This window comes from Patagioenas fasciata, chromosome 1 (assembly GCF_037038585.1).
Source record: "Patagioenas fasciata isolate bPatFas1 chromosome 1, bPatFas1.hap1, whole genome shotgun sequence".
Lineage (NCBI taxonomy): Eukaryota > Metazoa > Chordata > Aves > Columbiformes > Columbidae > Patagioenas > Patagioenas fasciata.
The window spans coordinates 201,189,727-201,211,920 of record NC_092520.1 but is presented as its reverse complement, the minus strand read 5'-3'; the positions used below and the strand labels follow the sequence as shown (position 1 = coordinate 201,211,920).

Sequence of the window (22,194 nt, the reverse complement as noted above, 5' to 3'; positions counted from 1 at the left end):
GCCTACCTATCACATCTTGCTTTGTGAGTGCTCGAGGAGGGTTAGATCCCTGAAAGGTGGGTGCTACAGCATCATGGCATGGCACTATGACCGCTTTGCAAATCTAACCCATAGGGCACAAACAGCCCCAGAGCGCTCTGCACCAGCACAGCAATGGTGGGATAGGTCTACACTGAAATGTGGTTGTGAAGGTCTTTGTGACTGCTTTTCACAATCAAAATTCAGAAAAATTCCATTCAAATACCATTTCTTTAGTATTTGAGTACTACTGTGACAGCCAGAGGAAAGCTGATGTATTTTGTCTGCTCTCAGAGTCCGTAACTCTTTAGGCAATGATACAGGTTCTCAAAAACTGCTGAACTGCTATGCTGAAACTTTAAAGAAAAAAAAAAAAGCGACCTGAGGCAGAAAAAAGTCACAGAAGATTCCAGCCCAAATTATTAACATTGTGGGTATTTATTAGCAACTGCAAACAGGAGTGTGCAAACAACTCGGCAAAGAGCACAGCACGGCACTCGGTACAGCTGCCCCCCTCTGCAGTGGGGCACTGGCTGCAATGGGGCTGTGCCTGGGGGCTCCTCCAGCACTTCCTGCACTTCCTGGCTGCCAGCCGTCCTCTTCTGATGATCAAGCAAATTTTAGGAGTTAGTTGTTAAGGTTGCAGCACTATCTTGCTTTCTGCAAAGAAATAGGTGAAGTTTAGACCTAAGGCATTCTGACTGAGCTGGATGCAAGTTTTCTTTGGGTTCCTTTGAAATCATCATCTTTCATTGCAGAATTTCAGACTACATGGTTCTCCCTTTTTCAGCCTTTCCTGCTGGAATAAGGACTTTTCTCCCTTCACATGAGGCAGCGACACTTCTGCTGTGGGGCTGCAAGGAAGGAATGGGTGCAGGATGCTGGCAGTGGTTAAACTTTTCAAAAGGAGTTTTAGAGGACCCAGTCTGAACTGACTTTCAGAAAGAAAATGTCCAATGAAATCAATTTGCGTTCTGAGAAGTCTAACACACAGAGCATTCAGCAAAACAGAGGGGGAAGGCACAGCTCTTTCATCCTACATGAGCACCCAGCCAGCCCCGGGGTGACCCCCTGGCCTGTGTGTCTGTGTTGAGGGACAATCCCATCACCCCACAGCCAGGGTTTCTCCCCGGGCCACTGTGGCTGTACCGTGCTGACTGGTTCCCTGCCCATCTGTGCTAGGGTGACCTTTATCACCCTGCACTGTGGAAGCTGCTCCACTTTTTATAAATATCACAAAGTTCACTGCATGGGGGAACTGAAACTAGGGCTTTTTTCCTCTGAAGTGAAGAGCAGGAATAGTTGCTTCGAGTTAGATCCATGGTCTGCAGCCACTGGCTGTAATGGCTGGAATTTTCCTTCTGAGTTCTGCACACAGGTGGTATTTGGGGTATAGTTTCTTTGAACACTTTATGTTGGAATTTTACCTTTGAAATATGCACTTTTTAGAACTCACTGTAAATTCTGATTATGTCTGTTTCTCCTGAGGAAGTTAGGGAACACGCTACCTGTGTCCAAATCAGAGCTAACTACCCAGATGCCATACACAAGCCAAGTGGAACGAATAGTGGGAAGAGGGGCATGGCAGCAGTTCACAGGCATTGCTGTATATTTTACTCCTTGTACTGTTAGTATATTAAACAGCTGCTTGTAGAAAGAGCAGGAATGCCCCTGAAAAAAATGCAGACACAAGGGTGCCAGGAAGAAGCAGGAGTCGCCGTGACACACCAGCCATTTGGCAGCTCCTTAGACTCAGCACCAGCATGCAGTCTCAGCAGAGCTGTACATGTTCATCCCTGGGTTGAATTTGGGTCATCACTTCTCTTTGAACATTTTTGATGATTGCCTGGCACATTTGCTAATGACAAGCGCTCAACATAGGGGAATTTGTAGGCATGATATCACCACAAGTGGAGAAGAAGCTTGGCTGTGACCAAAGAGAGATGGTCCAGATGGTTTCTGGGTCCCCTGGCACTGTGCAGCAAGAGGCCGGTGCTGAGCAGTGCTTGCAGCTCACAGCTCCCGCTGGAGAAAGCAGAAGGAAGCTGGTGTCTCTCCGAAGTGTAAAGTACTGGATGTGCCTCCAGGGGACCCACACTTGCCCTGTGCAGAGTTGCCCTCCGTTGGCCGTGCCATCCCAAGGAGACGGACCACAGCAGTAACGTCAGGTGGAAGACATCTGTTCTCATGGGATGGAAACTCCCTTGAAGTTAATTACAATGGCCTTAGTATCACAGTTACACGTGGCATTTTTCCACTGTTCATCTAAATGAGTTTATTCTGGTCCTGCATAACTGTGATTCCCAATTTATACTAGTCTGAGATCCAATCTGACCCCTTATCTAGTGTGCTGCATACTGACGGCTACAAAACTTAATTTGTCCTGGAACAGCCCGGTTTTGAAAGAAGGCATTGTGCTGAGAGCCTCTCCTTGTATAATAATTTTGCTTTAGAAACCGATTACTCGTGATTCCTCTCAGATCTGAATTGCAGATATCTGGGGAGTGTAGCAGTGGGATATTTTAGATTGAAATCATTCAGCTATCTGTTCTACTGCAGCTCTCTGCTGAAGTAGACTTTATGTTATAAATTGCTTTATAGATTTGTAAAGCATGACATAGAAACATTATATACCCTGTAAGTGCTTTAAAATTAATTTCGTCTTGAATGTGACCATGTATGAATGAATTTGACATAAACTTTCCAATTTTATGCTCCACTACAGAAAGTGTACGAAGTACAAACTGTAAATCAACCACCACACTTGCTGAAAAGACTACTCAGCTGTGGAAGGAGTCTGACCCATATTTAAAGAAGTTTTAGATATACAAAAATAATAATATGTACAGGAGAGCTGATACAGCCTTGGGAATTCTAACCTAAAACAGAGAGATCAGTGAAGTAGCATCCCTGTGCAGATCTGTCAGGTTGGTGCTGGCTCGCAGAGTGGTGAGGAGATCGTGATATTGTGTTGACCACGGTGCTGGCGGAGCTGAAGGATTCACCAGCAGCCACCCTGTGTGTGCAGGGAGAGCTCACAGGCGTGGGCTGTCACAGAAAGTGGTGGTTTCCATGTGCATGATTGATGTTCAGAGGTGGTGAGCAGCATTCAGCAGCAACATTTTTCGTTCTCTTATTCATCAAAAAATACAATTTGGGGTCACAACAATTCTTTCTGAATTTGAGTCAAATTCAGCAATAGTTTTATCTGCTAAATAGTTTGGACCTCAGTGGTAGTTTCTCCCTTCCCTCCCAGGCGTACGGTTGATGGTGCAGGACGTGAGGCCACCACTGCCCTCCTTCAGGGCAGCCACTGCTCATCCATCACACTGCCAAGAATTTTCAGGGAATGTTTCTGAAATTTCTTCTTTCAATATGGTTTAATTTGGTGTAAATGGCTTCAATGGTCATTGCCATCAAACTAAAACCCATGGTGCTGTGTCTTAACCATAGAATCATAGAACAGTTTGGGTTGGAAGAGACCTTTAAAGGTCATCTAGTCTAACACCTAGGCTGCAGAATCACTCGAACATGTGCTTTTCCCTCTTTACTGCTGAGTATTTGTACAGTTGCAATGAAAAGTAAAATAGCCACCCCAGGAGAGCTGGAGAACATCTTATTCCAGGTGACCTCTGCCTGAAGCTAAAGAACATCTTCAGTAAAAGAAAGGCTTTGTCTCAAATCCCTGCATGTAGCAAAGTGTGGTTTTAGCCTCACTGAATATCATTTTCCTTTGAGTACCAGGTCAGGGAAGAATAGCTGCCATACCTGACTCTTCCACTTTGTGATACCAGGCTTTTTCCCTCTGCTTTTATACCGTGTCCCTCAAATTGTGTATTTTGCTGATCTGAAATTAAATTTTTCAGGATTGCATTTCAGAAGCTTGATAGAAATCTTGTTTTTTATTCTGGTTCTGCTGCTGAACAAAAAAATCAATGATTGTAACAGCTGCTGTGGTGAAAACCCTCTGCTCATGCTGCCGTGAATGATGCTGGGAGTCCAGGGAGCCCTGAAACAAAAGCAGCAACCTAAAAGGAAAAGAAACTAAGAGGGACCTCACCCAACTGCTGTAGAGATAAATATTGAAATTCCCCTTGATTGTGGTGATTCAGCAAAGAGATCTTTGTCCTTAATACCGCAGATGAGTTTAGTATCTAAGACACACACCTCAGAAACAGAAACAAACCTTTTGGTGGGGGAAAGAACTTTGGGAACAGATCCTTTAAAAATCGTACATTGACAATTATAATGTAGAGGGATGAAAACTGAAGGTGTGATTAAACAGATTGAGTACAAACTTTGTTGCTTCTCTGAGAAGACAATGGAAATAACCTTCAGTCAAGAATATTTGAGAAGTACAGTTTTTCTTTTCAATAGGATGTTAAATGCTGTGTTCTTACAATAACAGGCACAATATGGTGCTTTTATTCCATAGTTTAAAGGATGTTTAATAGCTTATGTAATGGAGGTTCCAGCAGCCCTGCATTGTACAATTTAGATACCATACCTAACAATTTTTTCACATAAAAGAGCTACTTAAATGAAAGTATTATTACTAATACCCACTTCCTACTAAAAACCCAACAATGCTTTTATGCAGGCAATTATTATTGCTAGTTATCCTAGTATACAACTAATATTACCACTACTATTAATAGCTGCCTGCATAAAAAATGTTATTGGCTTTTTTGGTGTTTCTTTTTTCCAAAGTCAATAGGGAAACCTTTTCTCCGAATGTTTTTATTAAAAAACAGAGCTACTAAGATGTGGTACACTTCTCAGCTCAGCCTTGCTATTAGGCCGCTCCGAGATCCAGGCAGGTACTCAGAGCCTCATGCTCCAGCTCCTGCTTTGCCAACAGCGGTGCATTGCCTGTTCCAAGGCAGAAACCAAGTCAGTGCTCCCTCTGCTCCTCTTGCCCACCCCGGTCCCAGCCAGCATGTGAGGAGGAGAAAAATGCCTCCTTCTCCTCCTGCCTGCAGGCTCCAGCAATGAAGGTAGGTCTGGCTCTAGAGTGCGGATCTCCATCCAGCAAAGCTTTTAAGCACACGATTAATCCACCCCCATTTAGAAAAATGCAGACACAGCTACATTTTTCCAAGCAAGACCTGGGAGCGTGTGTCAGTTAAGGTGCTGTGGTAAGTGCTTGGTGAGCAAGGATGTGCAGCTGATGCGGGACCACGGAAAGACAACAGGGAATAGGAGAGGGGGAGGGCAGCTCTTGTGGTGTGGGGCTGGGAGTTAAACCAGGACTCAGAAAAGCCCACTTCTATTTCAGTGTCTTCGGTGGCTCCAGTGCCACCTTTTCCAAATCACTTCACTGTGCCATTAGAGTTAATAACAGTCACCTCCTTGACAATATCATTCTGAGGTTTACACACATGAAGAGCACATTCTGAAAGCCAAGTGTTAATGATGACATCTTCGGTGAAATTACCTGGCTTTGGTGGTAATTTCCATTATCTCTTGATTGTCCTTGATTCTGACTTTGGGGACACAGCTGGGATCTCACAGGTGTCTTCTGCTGCTTCACACATTTGCAGTCAGGATCTGTCCCATCAGCTCAAGGACACAGAAGGAGACACAAGTCAGGGTGAAATGCTCAGCTCTCAGGCTCAAACTAACCCTCCAAACACAATGGGCAGATTTAACTGCAGCCAAGAGAATGTAAAGCCCAGCCCCTCTGCTGGCATCAGGCTGTCCATGTCACATTCACGTGATCCAACATCAAAGCCCACAGGAAAAGTCATGGTTTTCAGGGAAGTTATTTTCAAGAGTGAAAACAACTGAACGTATGGAAAGGAGGGTGAGATTTCCACTGCTGGGAATGACAATGAACACCATAAAAGAATAGTTTCCCACTCTGGAAAGATCATGGTGGAGGAGGTGCCAGGGGAAGAGATGAGAGAAAAATGCTCCCATCGATGTGGGGAAACGGAGAGAGAGGGGTGCTGGGCTTGGTTGGAGAGGTGCTGGGGAGCAGGTGAGAGTGAGGAAGGACACGTTTTGCTGGAGATGGAGGGAAGTAATGAAGGAAAAGGAAGCAAGGTTTCATTTTCTGAGATTACAGCACATATATATTTATAATGGCTGCAATATGAAAGCTAAATTTAAAGGGAAGGTGCTTATGGAAATTAAAAATGAGTTAGCAAGAGTTATCAAGAAAAGAAGTGATGGAGCATAAAAATAAGGCTGCTGGTCAAATATGAACAAGTAGTATTGCTGTAGTGGGTGAAGGGCCTCATCCCAATGCCAGATGATCTGAGCTTCTTTTGGGATCAGCTTAAGAGTATAGCCTGTAGCACTGCCCAGGGCTGAACCCCAACGCAGCAGAAAAAGCAGAGTATGAATCCAGGTGTCCACGTTGTCCCAATTTATGCCCTCAGAGTACTCCCCGATAGCCAGGCAGCTCATCACCATGGCTGTTACTTACCTTTGGTACATGGGCTGTTAATTCACTGGTACGTCTGAAGCACCTGATGAAAATGTCTCTGATGATCTCAGTTTGGAAGCCCTTCTACAAAATGCTTCCCAGAAAAGTTTCATTTTAGGAGAGGTGCATACAAAAAGTGCTAAAGACTGTATTGTTCAAGACAAATGTGTGAATTACTGTCATCTAAAATAAGCAGCTAGCACAGTTTGATGTACAGCAGAAGCTTTCTGGATGTTACAAAAATAGCCCCTTGTATTAGTCTGACAGGTCTAGCCCCCACAGAGGTGTACAAAGCCTTAGCACTAGCAAATGCCTTCTGATGATGCCTTGCTGAGTCACTACATCACCTGCTCCTGACAAAAAGCCTTGGTCTAAATATATACTATATGCTTCACTAATTGCCGTGATGTGATTGGTGACCTTATTAATGTTTATAAATATATAAAGGGTGAGTGCCACGAGGATGGAGTCAGGCTCTTCTCAGTGGCAAACAATGATAGGACAAGGGGCAATGGGATCAAGCTGGAACACAAGAGGTTCCACTTAAATTTGAGAAAGAACTTCTTCTCAGTGAGGGTAACAGAGCACTGGAACAGGCTGCCCAGGGGGGTTGTGGAGTCTCCTTCCCTGGAGACATTCAAAGCCCGCCTGGACACATTCCTGTGCGACCTCACCTAGGCGTTCCTGCTCCAGCAGGGGGATTGGACTAGATGATCTTTTGAGGTCCCTTCCAATCCCAAACATACTGTGATACTGTGATACTGTGATGTGTAAAACAGGGCATGTGAGGATGATACAGGTTACAGAGGCTGGACTGTGATGTTTAACTATAAACTGCAAAATCTCAGTATCATAAAGATTGTTTTGATTAGTGGTCTGACAAGGCTTCTTACATCCTACTGCAAGAGAAGAAGGCTGAGGTACTCAACAACTTATTTGCCTCAGCCTTCACAGGCAAGCTCTCTTCCCACACTTCTTGTGTGAAAAATTAACTGCAAAACAGGGACTGGGGGAGCAAGGTCCCTCCCACTGTAAGTGAGTATCTGGTTTGTGACCACCTAAGGAATCTGAACATACGTGGGACCTAATGAGATGCATCCCAGAGTCCTCAGGGAATTGGGTGATGTAGTTGCCAAGACACTCTCCATGATATTTGAGAAGTTGTGGTAGTCAGGTGGAGTCACTGGTGACTGGAAAAAGGGAAACATCACACCCGTTTTTTAAAAAAGTAGAAAGGAGGAGCCCGGGAACTACCGACCTGTCAACCTCACCTCTGTGCCTGGGAAGATCATGGAACAGATCCTCCTAGAGGCTGTGCTAAGGCACATGGAGGACAGGGAGGTGATATGAGACAGCCAGCACAGTGTCACCAAGGGCAATCCTGCCTGACCAACCTAGTGACCTTCTACAATGGAGCAACTACATCAGTGGACAAAGGAAGGCTATGGATGTTGTCTATCTGGACTTCTGCAAAGCTTTAGACATTCCCCCCCCCACCATCCTTCTCTCTAAATTGGAGAGATATGAACTTTATTGGGTGGACTGTTCAGTGGATGAGGAACTGGCTGGATGGTCACACCCAGAGAGCAGCAATCAATGGCATAATGTCTGGATGGACACTGGTAACAGTGGTGTCCCTCAGGCAACTGTACTGGGACCAGTGATGTTTAATATCTTCATCAGTGACGTAGACATCAGGATTGAGTGCACCCTCAGCAAGTTTACAGATGACACCAAGCTGAGTGGTGCAGTTGACAGGCCTGAAGGATGGGATGCCATCCAGAGGGACCTGGATAAGCTTGAGAACTGCACCCATGCGAACGTCATGGGGTTCAACAAGGCCAAGTACAAGGTCCTGCAACTGGGTTGGGGCAACCCCCAGTAACAGTACAGGCTGAGGTATGAAGGAATTCAGAGCAGCCCTGCAGAGAAGGACTTGGGGGTGCTGGTGAATGAGAGATTGGACATGAGCCAGCAATGTGCACTTGCAGCTCAGAAGGACAATGGTATCTTGGGCTGCATTACAAGGAACATGGCCAACAGGTCAGGGAGGTGATTCTGCCCCTTTGCTCCACTCTGGTGAGACCCCACCTGCAGTGCTGAGTCCATCTCTGGAGCCCTCAGTACAGGAAAGACATGGACCGGTTGGAGAGGGTCCAGAGGAGGGACACCAAGATGATCAGGGGGCTGGAACACCTCCCCTTACGAGGACAGAATGAGGAGTTGGTGTTGTTCAGCCTGGAAAAGAGAAGGCTCCAGGGAGACCTCATTGCAGCCTTTCAGTACTTAAAAGGGGCCTCTAAGAAAGATGGGGACAGACTTTTTAGAAGGGCCTGTTACGACAGGACAAGGGGTGACGGTTTTAAACTAAAAGAGGGCAGATTCAGGCTGATCATAAGGAAGACATTTTTTATAATGAGGGTGATGAAACACTGGCCCAGTTTGCCCAGAGAGGTGGTAGATGCCCCATCCCTGGAGACATTCAAGGCCAGGCTGGACAGGACTCTGAGCAACGTGAAGTAATTGAAAGTGTCTCTGTTCATTGCAGGGGGGCTGGACTAGATGAGCTTTGAAGGTCCCTTCTAACCCGAACTATTCTCTGACTCTATGATTCTGGTCCTTTCCAACCCAAACTATTCTATGATTCTATGGCTATGGCTTTAACTGAGCAAGTGCTTCCTTTTCTCTCCAGAACAGGAGAATTTCATCTTAAGAAACAAATTAAACAAAGACTTTATATACTAAATATGCTCAACCTAAAGCTTTCTCCCTATTATTTCATAAATGCCTTGAGATTATAAAGGCTTAGCTAGCTTAGCAAAGATGAATTGCATGTGATCCTGGCGATACAGCCATTGCATTGGTTATTCTTCCTTTCCGTTGCGTTAGGCTTTTTGTAAATAATCTGCATGTTTAATCAATGGAGACTAACTAAGAGGGCAGGGCATGTTTTATTATTTTATTAAAACCTGTTCAGTTCCACAGGGAAGATGTCATCAATATTTCTAGATGAAAATTGCTGCTTGCGATATAAATCATGGAGAATTTCACTGTAACTATTAAAAAAGCTAAACGTATATTTTGTCACTGAGTACAAATAGCAGTATGCAGATTTACAACTATGTAACCAAATGCATAATTATCACATGGATATAATATTTGGAAGAAAGAAATCATAAGAAACTTGATTACTTCTTCCAATAGCCCTAAATTCAAAAACTCCAAAAGGCAGAAGTATCTCTTTAAACTACCTCCAGAGCAAGGTTGCTGTACACATCTAAATAAAACCAGGCAAGTGCTAACATCAGTTATTCCACTGTAAATATGGACCTTCTTCAGTGAGTTTAATAGATTTTTTCCTAAATTCAGAATGGTAACAAAACAGTTACCACTGCCCCAAACTGCTGATTTGTGTGCCAAATGATATAGTGGAGTAAATGCCACTTAGGGACAGATCTATCAACTTCACTTGTACAAACAATCGCATTGATTTAAACAGGATCAATCAAGTCAGCAGGATTCACTCAAGCAATGTCTACGTTAGCAGTAGGAGAGGTGCTGTGGGGTGAAACAGCTTGTTCTCCAGATCCTATGTCTGTGCCAGCAGTGTGGTGGAGAGGTTGATGTTATTCCAGCCAAGCTCCTGCTTGGCCCTGCGGTTGTCCATTATCAGCTGGAACCAGCACAGTAAATGGGAAATTCACCTCAGAAATGTTCTCCTGATCCCAACTGAAATCTGGATGTGGTCACACCCCCAAATGGCCACAGGCCTGCCAGTATCTCATGCTTATTATCATGGTTTGCCTAAGAAAAGGGGTTGGGGGTTGACGTTCTCAGTTCACCACCAAGTGCTGGGTCATTCCCATGACTGGAGTTGTTCAGGAGACAGTCACCAGCTGTATACACTTGACTTGCTTAGAAACCTATATTTTATGTGTATTTTGGGGTACAGACTGATGCAGAAAGTAAGGCTCAGTGAAAGGTACATCCCTCAATTAATGATACCAAAGAGGAACTCCAGGAAGGACAAGAGTGTTACCTCTGACCAAAGGAAAACCAAAGGGCCAAAACCAATTCCTACTATGGCTACATGATACTTCGGTACATATGGGGGGGAAACAGTCCTTGACCTAAGAAGGTGGCATAGGAGTCCCCTGTGGAGAGGAGATGTTGCCCAGGGCAATAAACCTGTGCAGATCCCCCAGGAGACTGGGTGGTGAGATTGGCTCTCGTTACGGATGTTTTATGCTGAGTGGTAACTAAGCCTTCATTTCCACAGGGATGGCAAACCTAAACCAAGGCCCATGGGATTGGCAGTAGGCACTTGAGGTCTCCTGGGTCTTCTCCATGGCATTCCCAGGGTGGGACTGCATGTCCTGTGTCCCTTGGTGGCTGCATGGCCAGCATGTCCCGGGGGACAGGACAGGCGGGGACATCCTCGGGTGATCCTGGGGAAGCTCATGTGTCTGGGGAAAGACAGAGCACGGGGAGGGTGGGAGCCTCCATCAGTGCTGGAGTAGGGTCCCCGTTTTCCCAGGATAGTTCCCAAGTGTATCCAGCTGCTGTAATGTGGTTGAATCGTGACAACTGCCACCTAATCTGCACGAAACAGCATCGGTTCCGCTTAACCGGGATGTGCCAGAGGGAGGCAGGGAGTCAAGCACTATTACGTCGCTATGAATTCCCGATCGCTAGGTCTCGCAACACAGAAGCAACAAAATAAAATGAAGAAAAAAGTAGAGTGCTGTTGATATCACTTGTTTGGTAAGGTATTTTACCTCATGTTTTTCCAGCATTATATGAGAGACAGCTGCTTTGCTTTGTGTCTCAGTACTCAATTAGTGTGTGTATCCTTCAGCACCTCTGTCTGTTCCATGTTTTGCTTAATAATGGTAGGAGACAAGCCAATGGAGGCACTTCAGTACCAGTATACAGTCACAGCTTCCAAGAAAGACAGAAATCCTGCAAATTCTTGGGGAAAAAAAAAAATATATATATATATACACACATACACAGATATACATTTTTTTTTCTTACTGCCTACTCTGAATCTTTAGAAAAGTTATATTGATTATTTTCACCAGGGCTATGCCAGTCATTTAATCAATGCATTTAAGTATTTCCAGCTACTGTGCTAATTTCTCTGATGTATTTTACAGTTCCTCTGCATCAGACCCAGCTAGAAAATATAATTATGATGAGGTTTTGGCTATTTGCGATTTATATGTCAAATCCACTTCGAAGTGTTAAATTCTTTTCAAAACAGTTTTCAAACAATAGTGGAACCTTCGGTCTATTTTCTTGGTTAAGAAATGATTGCTTTAGGATAGTGTCTCCAATTCTATCTATTTTAGCACCTCCTTGGAGGTTCCTCTTGAGCAGCAGAAGTTTAGGCCAATTGATTACTCTACCACTCCCTCAGGAGAGACCCTTGTTTCTTCCATGCTTGTTACAGACTTTGAGCTGTTCAGCAGTATAATATATAGATGTGCAAGTACACATTTTTCTTGATACAAATCCTTCAGCTGAAGATGACTTTCAGTATTTGTTCTCATCAGACACAACAGGTTTGTACACTTAGCGAAGTACTGTGAATTCTTAATAAACTGTACGAGCAGGTGACTGAAGATAGAGTCTTTTGAGGTCCAAAATATCTTCAGGTTCACCTGGGCTTTCTCAGGACATTGTGGGTGCAGGATCTCACCAGAGCAAGATTCTGTGGGTGCATAAATAAAAGCACAATGCACGGTGCTCTTAAAATCTAAGCTATTAAGAAAGCTTGTGCACGTAAGAGTTTGGTAGGCTAGGTCTTTCAGATAGTACCTATTATTTTGGAGGTATAATAAAAATTATGAGCAATGTATCAACAAGATCTAGATTAATTATTTTCTATTTTGTTACTCTAATTTCTCATCTAGAAGGAAGACTTCTGTAGAGCTGTACTTATTGAGATGATAACTGATATAGTTTTATGTTTGATCTAATTAATTGTTCTGATTCATGATTGTCTGTTTTATAATTTTACATCTTTATTCAAATATATTTTAAGTAGCCAGATTAATGTAGTGTTTAAAATTGCCCTCTGATCAAAAGATGATACTTGGAGTTTTGATTCTTTCATGACAGCAAAAAAAATGCAGTAAGAAACAAAAATACTTGGCTTTTTTATGTGTTTATTTATGTTCTGCCACTATTTCTCCTTTGTTAATCCTAGTTTTTTCATCTCCCTCCTTAGTATCCCATTGAATTGCTCATCTGGCTTTCAGAAAGTTCCCTGTCTGGATAAATTGAGACAGAAGCCTGAACCATTCACACTCTCCAGACTACAGCCAGTAATGAGATTGTTTACAAATTATATTACGATGTGCAAGATCTCATTTGATTATACCTTAACCATTCTGTTTTTCCCTCCCTACTTCACAGATGATGGAAATGCTTAAAACAAGTTCAGGTAGTATGACACAGACTAATGTAAGTGTGAGCATGGCATCCAGGGGACAAGCTGTGAAATGTTTGCGCGCTTCTGCCAAAATACATTGCATGGCTTTCTGGTGTTGTCTCGTGTTTCTGACGTTAGGCAGCATGTTCAGCAACATGTAAGCATTTTGTTTGATATTTATATTCCCAGCTTTGGGTTTGTATAATAAGCCGCCTTTTTCAGTAGCTTGTGGCAGCTGCTAGTGGCAAATCTGCAAGCTGTGTGTTGTTGTCAAGTAACATTCAAAAGTACCTGCAAGGATCAGGGCTGCATTGGATATGGCTGTTCAGAAACCCGTTATAGAAATGTTGAAGCGTGCGATTTGAATGGGTCAGAAATGGTACCGACACTTCTGTACTCGTCGGTGGAAAGCAGCAGCTCCCAGTTTGCCTCTTCTAGAAGTCAAGCCCTGTACTAGTGCAGCTGCGTGCGGCTCTGCTACCCACATCTGTGCCTTTGCGATGTGAATGCTTCATGACGACTCTTCTGTTGTCAGACTCGTACTTCGTGTGATAGATGCCACATGGGAATTAAAAATGTTATGTTTTCACAGTACTCTTATAGAAAAAAAATACTACTATGGGCAAATATGATGTTCTCCTGTGTTTATATACTTTTGATCTTAGTCTATGTAATGCTTATGAAGGTGAGATGAATCACAGCATCTTGAAACATGCTTGGCCACAGAGGTCTTCTGGCACTGCCTGGTATTGAGAGGCAGAACTCAGTTATTCCCTGCCTGGGTTTCTGTTCACCTGTGATTGCCACTCATATTTTAAGCACACTGTGGTTTTTTGCCATGAGGATGGTCAAGTATTGGGCAGGTTGCCCTGCGATATAATGTCATCTCCATCCTTGGGGATACTCAGAAGTTGACTAGACATGACCCTGCGCAACCTGCTCTAGTTGGACCTGCTTTAAGCAGCGGATTGGACTACATGAGCTCTAGAAGTCCTTTCCTACTTACAGTTGTCAATGATTCTACAGTTTCATGACTGCACAAGTGGGAAGAAGAGTGAAGCCACCCAAATAGCTTTTGTGGTGCTGTAAGCTGTCATTTGAAACCAGATCACCAGAGTTCAGTGCACTGGTCACTGTTCCCCTGTTCTGGATAATAAAATTGAAATTATCAAATGCTGGTTCTTAGTTTAGGCATACCCAGCTAACCCAGTTGCAACTGAGCTACACATGTAGGTATTTGTTGTATTTTCTTATCATGCAACAAAAATATCATTTCACTCGATTTCACACAATATGCGTACTATGTGTGGCATTACAGCACGTGTTGTGTGAGAATAGGATGACTTATCAGCAACATATCTACTTTTGAATTATTGGAGTTCTGCCAGCTGGCACTGACAGCTGTCTATGTGATGTTTTTATAGCTCTTCTCAAGTTTCCCATGTAAGATCCCTACCTCTGTTCCTAAGACATCAATTATTAGACTGTCAGAGATGAGAAAATCCACCTGGCAAGCAAGGTCACCTTCGCTCTTCTCAGTAACAAAGGAAAACACTAGGCTAACAAGGCTAAGGAAGTCCTAATTAACATCAGTGGTGAACTCAAAGCTATGGAAAAATAGGGCTGGCAAACTAAGACTCTACAGAGTTAGGACTGTTTTTTGAAATAATTGCAAAACAAGCCTGGAAGCTGTATTTTCAAATGTGGTTAGTGCTGGGGATGGGTTGCAGAAACGAAAGTGAATCAATAACGGGTTTGTGATTTCGCTGCCTCCTTCTCCTTGGTGAGTTCCCACCAGCAGTCAGAGCCTTTGAGATTCAACTGAGGCCCTGAGGCAGGAGCTCCATAGATCTCTCTTCCTGCCTGCCAAAAGGCCACTGTGCTCCTTCTTCAGCTCGGCCCCTTCGCTCCTCAAGAAATGTGCCTCCTCGGGGAAGCTGGCGACGTGACACACACGCAGAGCTGGGCCACCCCACAACCTCCCACCTCCTCCCATCCTGCACAGCAAAACAAAATGACAGCCAACAGCTACCCACAGTTGCCGCATGTGCTAAATGGATGTCCCACAGTTTATTTTCTATAAGAAACAACTCGCAGATCTGTCTCTAGTACCCCTTCAGGATCCTGAATGTGCCTTTGAGTCTTGCTGCACTGTGCCACTGTGCCAAGAAATAGTCCATCCTCCCAAAGTACCCAATTAAGCATTTTTCCTCCCATTTTCTTCCTCTAACCTACTCTTAGTCCAAAGTTCAAATTCCCTGAATTGGGCTAATTCCCCTGGTTGCCGCCTCCCTCCTCTCAACTCTCTGACCTCCACTACAGACTGCTGCAACCAGCCGTCTCTCAGACACCCGTATCTGGCAGAGAGCTGCTGAGCCATGCAACGTTTCTGCCTATTCATTTGTGTCATCTGGGTGTTTCTCACTGATCTCCTTACTCAGCCACCTCTGGCTTCTGTGTCAGCTTGCTGCTGCTGGAAGAAGCCTGGTTTCCCCACTGATTTCTCTTACCTGGCAGGGATGTCTCCAACTCAGTTCTCTTATTTTACAAGTGGGAGGGAGCAGTCCATAAATTAAAGTGAGTATTTTTGGTTTTCAGTGTCCCTATGTGGATAATAGCACCTGCAACCGTGTTTTAAATTCCAGAAAGAAATATTCCCAATAATGAACAAAAATCCCACAGCCTTTTCAGCAGTGAGGAGAGTGAAACAGAGGAAACCATTCCTTAAGGGTACTGTGAACCTGCAGTGCTGGGGAGCCTTAGAGACAAATTATTCAAACACACCAGAAATGGCACTGGTGCAATTAGACTACCGTGGGACAAGGAGTGGTCTGTGTGACCTCCTGAAGTCCTCCTCTGCTGTATTTTTGTATGATTCTGTTGTTTTAAATGATGTTAACAGCCTCAGCCACAAAATGTAATCACTGTTCTAAATTGCGTGCACACATAAATGGCTGACGCAAGGACACAAGTTCGCTGGTAAGAGAGGATGGACCTGAAGAACTGCTGCAAACGGTTGAATGTCCCCCTCTCTCTCTTACATACATACACACAAGGCTGTAAGTCCACCACATGCTGCTTCTGCCTGTTAGCATAAGAAAAGGCCAATATTACATACTCAGCCAACTCCAGCAGTTTCCGCAGAGACAGCCATCGTGTCTCACTGGATCATGGTCTCGTGTTCTTTTGCAAACTCTGTTGTCTTGGCTGGCTCTCTCTTGGAGCCTCAGAGCATTCATCCTTCCCTAAATCCCATGACACCATAACCTTCTCCAGTTACATCATTCTGAGTGAATGAAGTGAATAGTTTTCTTATGACCTAGCATGCAGTTTTGTCCCTCTCATGAAGGTGAGATCCTCAGAAAATTATTCCCGGACTGTCATCATGGATCAAAATGGTTTCCTGCACTTTCATTCAACCTTCAGCCACAAACATCTCTGACCATGTCAGATGAGGAGACTTGGTTTCCAGCACCTCTCCTGGGTGGCTTCCCTGCACATGCCGTGGGATTCAACATGACACCCTCTGTGCTTCCCAGGCAGAGACACAGATCCTTGCAGTGGGCCTGGGTGGACTTGAATCTGTCAACACCGCTACTGTGTGCCCCTTACTCTGCCCAACAGCAGCATTAAGCAAAAGGCAATTCTCTCTGAAATTATCACTGTCTGGCTCACATGCCTACAGCTCCATTTCCTCTGTTCTCTGTGTTTAGATATTCCCTGCACCACAGAACTAGGCATGCCCTGAGCACGACATTTCTTGTCTCATTCCCTAATCCCTGGCAGTCCTTTGCTGCTAGAGAGTTATGCTTGTCTTTGTCATCTCCACAAGGTCTTCTATGCCACCATTTCCATTTGACCCAACCTGTCATGCTTGCTCAGGCTGCTGCTGCAGTGCCACCTTTGGGTCTCTGGGATCCATCCATAACAAAAAGTGTAACACACCATATTCTCCTCTCTCCCATCTGCTGTTTTTCAGCCATGTGTTGATCCCCTCCAGTATTGCCAAATTTGAGCTCAAAGTCTTATTATTCAGGGAGTAAACAAGAGTACATGTGTTTATCACTGAAACAGTGTGTAGGCAGAGCTCTCCTTTTCCTGATGCTCATATTGCTTCTAACCCAAAAGAATAGTGCTTTTTGCCTTTAAGCAACAGCACACTCTACTCATTCATTTTTGAAAGTATGGTTATGACTCAAGCAAACAGTGCAGTCCCAGGCAGTGTCAATAGCCCATCCAGCATATTAATATGGCTTTAAGGGATGTGAAGGAGCTTTACGCAAATGGGGGCATGAGAGAGACACTGGACCCAGTCCAGCAGAGCACATTGTTTCCTGGAAGTCGATAAGGAGCCCTAAAAAATTCAGCAGGATGATCCATGGGCTGAGAGGTGCGCTCCCATCTTAAGTGGTTTGCTGGCTGAGGGCCACAAACCAACTTGCTCCCAAAAGCCCATGGGACAGCTGAGAAAGCAAAATCTGCCCAGTCAAATACCAACGCCTCCCTTGCCCAAAGATTATCCAGCTTCTTGACATGTGAAAATTGCAGGGTCTTCATCAGTGACAGTGAGAAGCTCAGCCAACCTCAGGCCTTCCATCTTTCACCAGAGCATACTAAGTTATAAGACTTCACTAAGGCTGACCAAACTTTCTGTATCATGAGTCCCCAAAATGCCAACTTTTCCATATGACCAACAGCCACCAGACAGATCACAAAGATCTGAAGGAGGGCAAAGATCTTGGGGTTGTTCACAGACTACAGCAGCGTCCTTTTCAATGCTTGCTGTGCAAGACAGCTTGGCTGGGCTTGTGTCTGAACCCCACGTGGTCTGGCTCTGCTAATATCTGCAACCCCAAAGCCTGCCCTGTCACCAGGACTCCTGCATCAGGTGGATGCTGCCAGTCCCATGGCAACAACAGTGTGTGGGAACCATGGCTGAGCTATTCATCAAACATAACCAAAGGATCAGAAGCTATCCGCTGTCAGAAGGGTTGCATTTGCTCTGTATGGTTGGCTTGAAAACTCTCCCTTTATAATGGCAAAATTTTATATCCCTTCTCTGTATTCAGATGACCGAAAGAGTCTAACAGGCAAGAGCAGCAGAAACCTAGACTGGCCAGTAGCATCTTATTAACATAGTAATGTATTAACCTGGCAAGTTATTATACATTAGTTGAGGTAGAACTAGCTGGTGCTGTTGCACACCCTGCTTTACCTGTCTTCCTGATAAATGGCTGGTTTGGATTTTCCAGTTGTTCAACATGATCATCTCTAAGAGTATTTTCTTATTTCTTAAGATATATTCCCCTCTCTTTGTCCTATTGACTGTCACGGTAGCACCACACGACCTCAAGTGCTTATCTTCTTATTCACAGCATTTTCAGCAGAAAATGATCCTCTGAAAGACTAGAGACAAAAAAAGATTCTGTACTGGTGCCCGTGGAACCAGTTCTTTTCCCATTCCAGATTTCTGTTTCATACCAAAATGTGTGCTGGAAACCATACCTCTTGCTATAGAGAGCCACCTTCAACAGATTTGGAGTGGTGTAAGGGGTAATTAATAAGTAATTCTCATTTCTAACCTCTGTGATGCAATTACAGAAATTGCAAAATGCAAGAATCTGTCCCTGCTGGCAAATGAGATCGGCCATTAATTTTGCTCCTCACTAGAGAGGGAAGGGTAGTTAAAGGCAAGAAGAACATGCACTGAGATATTGGCTCAGGACACACAGAGCACCACCATTTGGATGGCAACAAAATGTAGGAAAAAAAGCAATTTCACTGAAATGAAGACATACAGCTATCTTCAGTCTGTTATATATTAAGGGGAGGGCAGTCATTCTCCAGAATGTCTAAAGCCAGCTCTGAAAGCAGAGTTCATATATTCTCAGAGGTACTTGAGCCCAGATCAACTTTGAGGGGGATAAAATATTGCTTTCATCCAGTTTGTGCCAGAGGAGATCTCAAGAAGTAAATCAAAGGACACCAGGGACAAATCTTTGATAAAAGCATATCAAAATTTTGTTTAATTTGTTTGCACTGCTGTTGCAAAGCAGACTCACCGGAGACAATATGATCTACAAATGGAATATGTTACTAAATCAGGACACATCTTACTGGAAGGATAAGTAATGATTTCATCTAAGTCATTACATCTCCCTATCAATAGTGTATCTGTGTGGGGACCGTGCTCACCTCTGGCTGAATATCATATAATTCCTGTAGGACAGACTTTAGATGCCTAACTCAAGGACATGACAAATCCAACCACCCAATAATCAGTGGGTCAGATGGTCCCTGGTTGAGATGAGATGTGCATAGATGCATACATGCATCAATGCTACATGCAATATCCAGCACATAATCCCTTCGATCTGTAGAATTTGCTACTGCACAGATGTGTGGGAAAGGGATGCTTGTTAAGACAGCAGAAAAAGGGGTTGTTTCTCCTGGATACAGGCAAGTTCATGGGCACTGCAACCTCCAAGTCTGGCACATCCCGAGCACATACTCATGGAATCAGTGTGCGGTACGCATTGGACTAAGTGAGCCAGTGCCATACAGTGGGTGGATCTGTGCATGTGCACCTCCAGCCTGCTAAACCTCTGGGGCAAATATCCAAAATCCTCAAATGCTGCCCAGCCAACAGAACAAGAGTACCCATACATGGGGGGCTGCATCAGGTTAAAAGTGAGGATGTTGTATAGCTTTTCAGACAACCTTGCCTTCTCCCTGCATCTCTTATCTCTGTCCTTCATACTGCTGAAGCCTGTTTTGTGCTCTTCTTCCCTTACCTGTTTTGATGCAGCTGTTGTCAACACTCTTCCTAAATCTTCCACCTTAGCAATGTCAGCTTCTGGAAACTTCCTTCCTTCCCCTGGAGTGTCCATCTTTTTGTATTTCATTTTTCAAAATACCTCCCTTTTTCTGTAGGCAAGTCTCCACTCTCCAGGACAGTAATGCCAGATGGTTTCATTTAACTCTACAGCTATAGCTAATTCAGGGTCCTGAAAGAAAGTATGCTTAGTCACTGTCAGAGCTACTTGGAACTATGGAGATTAAACATGGTATCTACTAAAGAAGCTTTGGGGTTTTTTTTCCTTTAAACTCAGTGTCAGAAAGAAAGGATCATTCTACAGTTGATGAGGTGACCCCTTTATCTTACCTCATATACCTCCCCATCTGATTGTAGTAGGGAAACCTATTAGCTTCTGCATCCAGGTCGTGCACACCCTCAGTGCTATTTTCAACATTATCACCATCTTCCCTCTTCTCTCCAGACTGATGCTGTCATTTAATCCTGCTGGCATTCCCTCAAAAGCATCCTACAAAAATACCCATTATTATTTTTTTCCGACAGTAAGGCCCTGATAGCTTCATCCTCGGTCTCCATGACCTTCTCTGTTCTGGCCCTCTTGATGCTCACCTTGTCTTCCCTCAAAATGTCACGGCTAAAATCGATTTCTTGCTTCAGTTCCCTAGCAAACCACACTAAATCCCTTCACTGCTTCACCTTCATCCTCTTTGTCAAGTTCGTGGTTCAACCTTTCGAAAGTTTCCATAAAACCACTCCTATGGGTTTTCATGCTTATCTTCTCCTTTCCTCCAGACTACGTTTTCCCCTTCCTTTCACGGAGGCTTATTCTCGCATCTCAGGCCTCCTGCAACACAAAACATCCTCCCACAGTGTCACCACAGAGACCCTCAGACCATACCAATCTTCCAGTTTTCCATCGGTTTGAGCCATTTTAATGAGATCAGGCTTGTCTATGCTACTTTCAAGACATCCTTTCATCTCCCACCTACTCCTGCTTCTGGTGCTGAGATATTGCCCTCAGTGAGGCACATGCAACAGCTCTCTTGCTCTATAGCCCTCCATGGAGACAAAGTATGTGCAGGCAGCTGGAGGAGAAATCAGTGCCATGCTCCTGCCCAAGTTAGCCTTGCTTTATTTTACCTCAAAGTAAACCAGAGTCAGCCTTCATCTGCCATTTGGTTTTGCAGCAGGTGACATACAGCTCATCCCTGTTTGTGGGGAGACACAGCTGCTGCATGTTTCCTGCCTCTGTTCTAAATTATTAGGAATGCAGAGTATTTTAAATGCCTGTAAAAGACCTGGCATTATATTAAAATTATGTTGAGGAAAAAAATCACTCTGGAAAGTGAAAAGGCACTTATGAGTGAGATTTGGATAGGGAAAGTGTCCAAAGATGTCCATGTCCAGAATTATTTTTCCTTTCCCAGGGTAAAAAATAAAGGATAATGACAGTGTCACCACAAGATACTGTCTGAGTAGACTCTTGAACAGAGTTTAGCATACTACCCACCATCCAGAGGACATTCATTCACCTCTACCTTGTACTTGGTGCTTGAGCTGGATATGAGGCATAAAAATATTTACTGCAACCTCCCTGAGCAGCTTTTTTCAGCTCTCTGATTTACAAAAATTATTTGCCTGACAGCAGCCACCTCCAAAGTATTTTGTGATTAATAAGTGAATTTTCAGACACCTTAAAGACCATGTTTGTAACGGATTAGAAAGATCAGAAATGCCACAAAGATTTCTAAATGACGAGAATGAGTTGTGATTAAATAGATCACTGTAGAGTGGAGAATAGACATCTCAGTTACTTATCAAAGTTAATAAACAAAAAACAGTACGGCTATTTTATACTGATGATATAAGAAAGCATGCATAAAAGTAATGCATTTGAGCTTATGACCCAAAGTACTTGAAGATGGCTGGTGATTTTGGGTGCCCTGCTCCAGACTTAAAAGGTTAAGTTTTCAGAGCCTGGATGTTCGGCCCTTTTTTTTTTTTTTTTTGAAAGACGAAGGTGCTACAAAAATTACATCCAAAATTAGAAGGTTTGAAAGGGCTAATCCCATTTTGCTAATGTCAACCATGAGGGACATTATGTCCTGCAGCAAAAATTATAAAATAATTTTTAATAGGTTTTCAATAATGTTGCAAAATATGTGCAAGCTGTAACGTAACTGCGCTGCTTGTACTTTTTACATCTAATTAATTATAGCACGTATAAAATATTGATGCTCCATTCACATGCTTAGAATTTAATTAATGTGATGTTTACATGTTCCTAATGATAAATGTCTCTCTGTGATCTTGGTCCAGAGACTTATAAAAGCACAGAGCTTTTCATCAGCTTTAAAGGCAGCTCCGTTACTGACAATGGTAAAGTTTACTGAGTCCTACAGAAACTGCCTCCTTCACATAACCTTTGATGAGCATGTTGTGTGAAAGGCAACAGGCAGTATTTACAGACTGCCCACATGGACAAAA

At 43.8% G+C, this 22,194-nt stretch overlaps 1 protein-coding gene across 2 annotated transcripts in view; it reads left to right on the top strand.

Annotated features, from left to right (window-relative positions):
* The window catches only part of LHFPL3 (LHFPL tetraspan subfamily member 3), a 256,868-nt gene that overhangs the window by 206,659 nt on the left and 28,015 nt on the right, over positions 1-22,194 (top strand). The window contains exon 3 of one of the 2 annotated variants that reach the window (XM_065859775.2): positions 12,875-12,922. The exons of the other annotated variant lie outside the window; for it this stretch is intronic. Within the exon in view, the coding sequence (XP_065715847.1) occupies positions 12,875-12,891 (17 nt within the window). The 3' untranslated portion in view covers positions 12,892-12,922. The remainder of the gene's footprint in view (positions 1-12,874; positions 12,923-22,194) is intronic. 2 annotated transcript variants of the gene reach the window in all.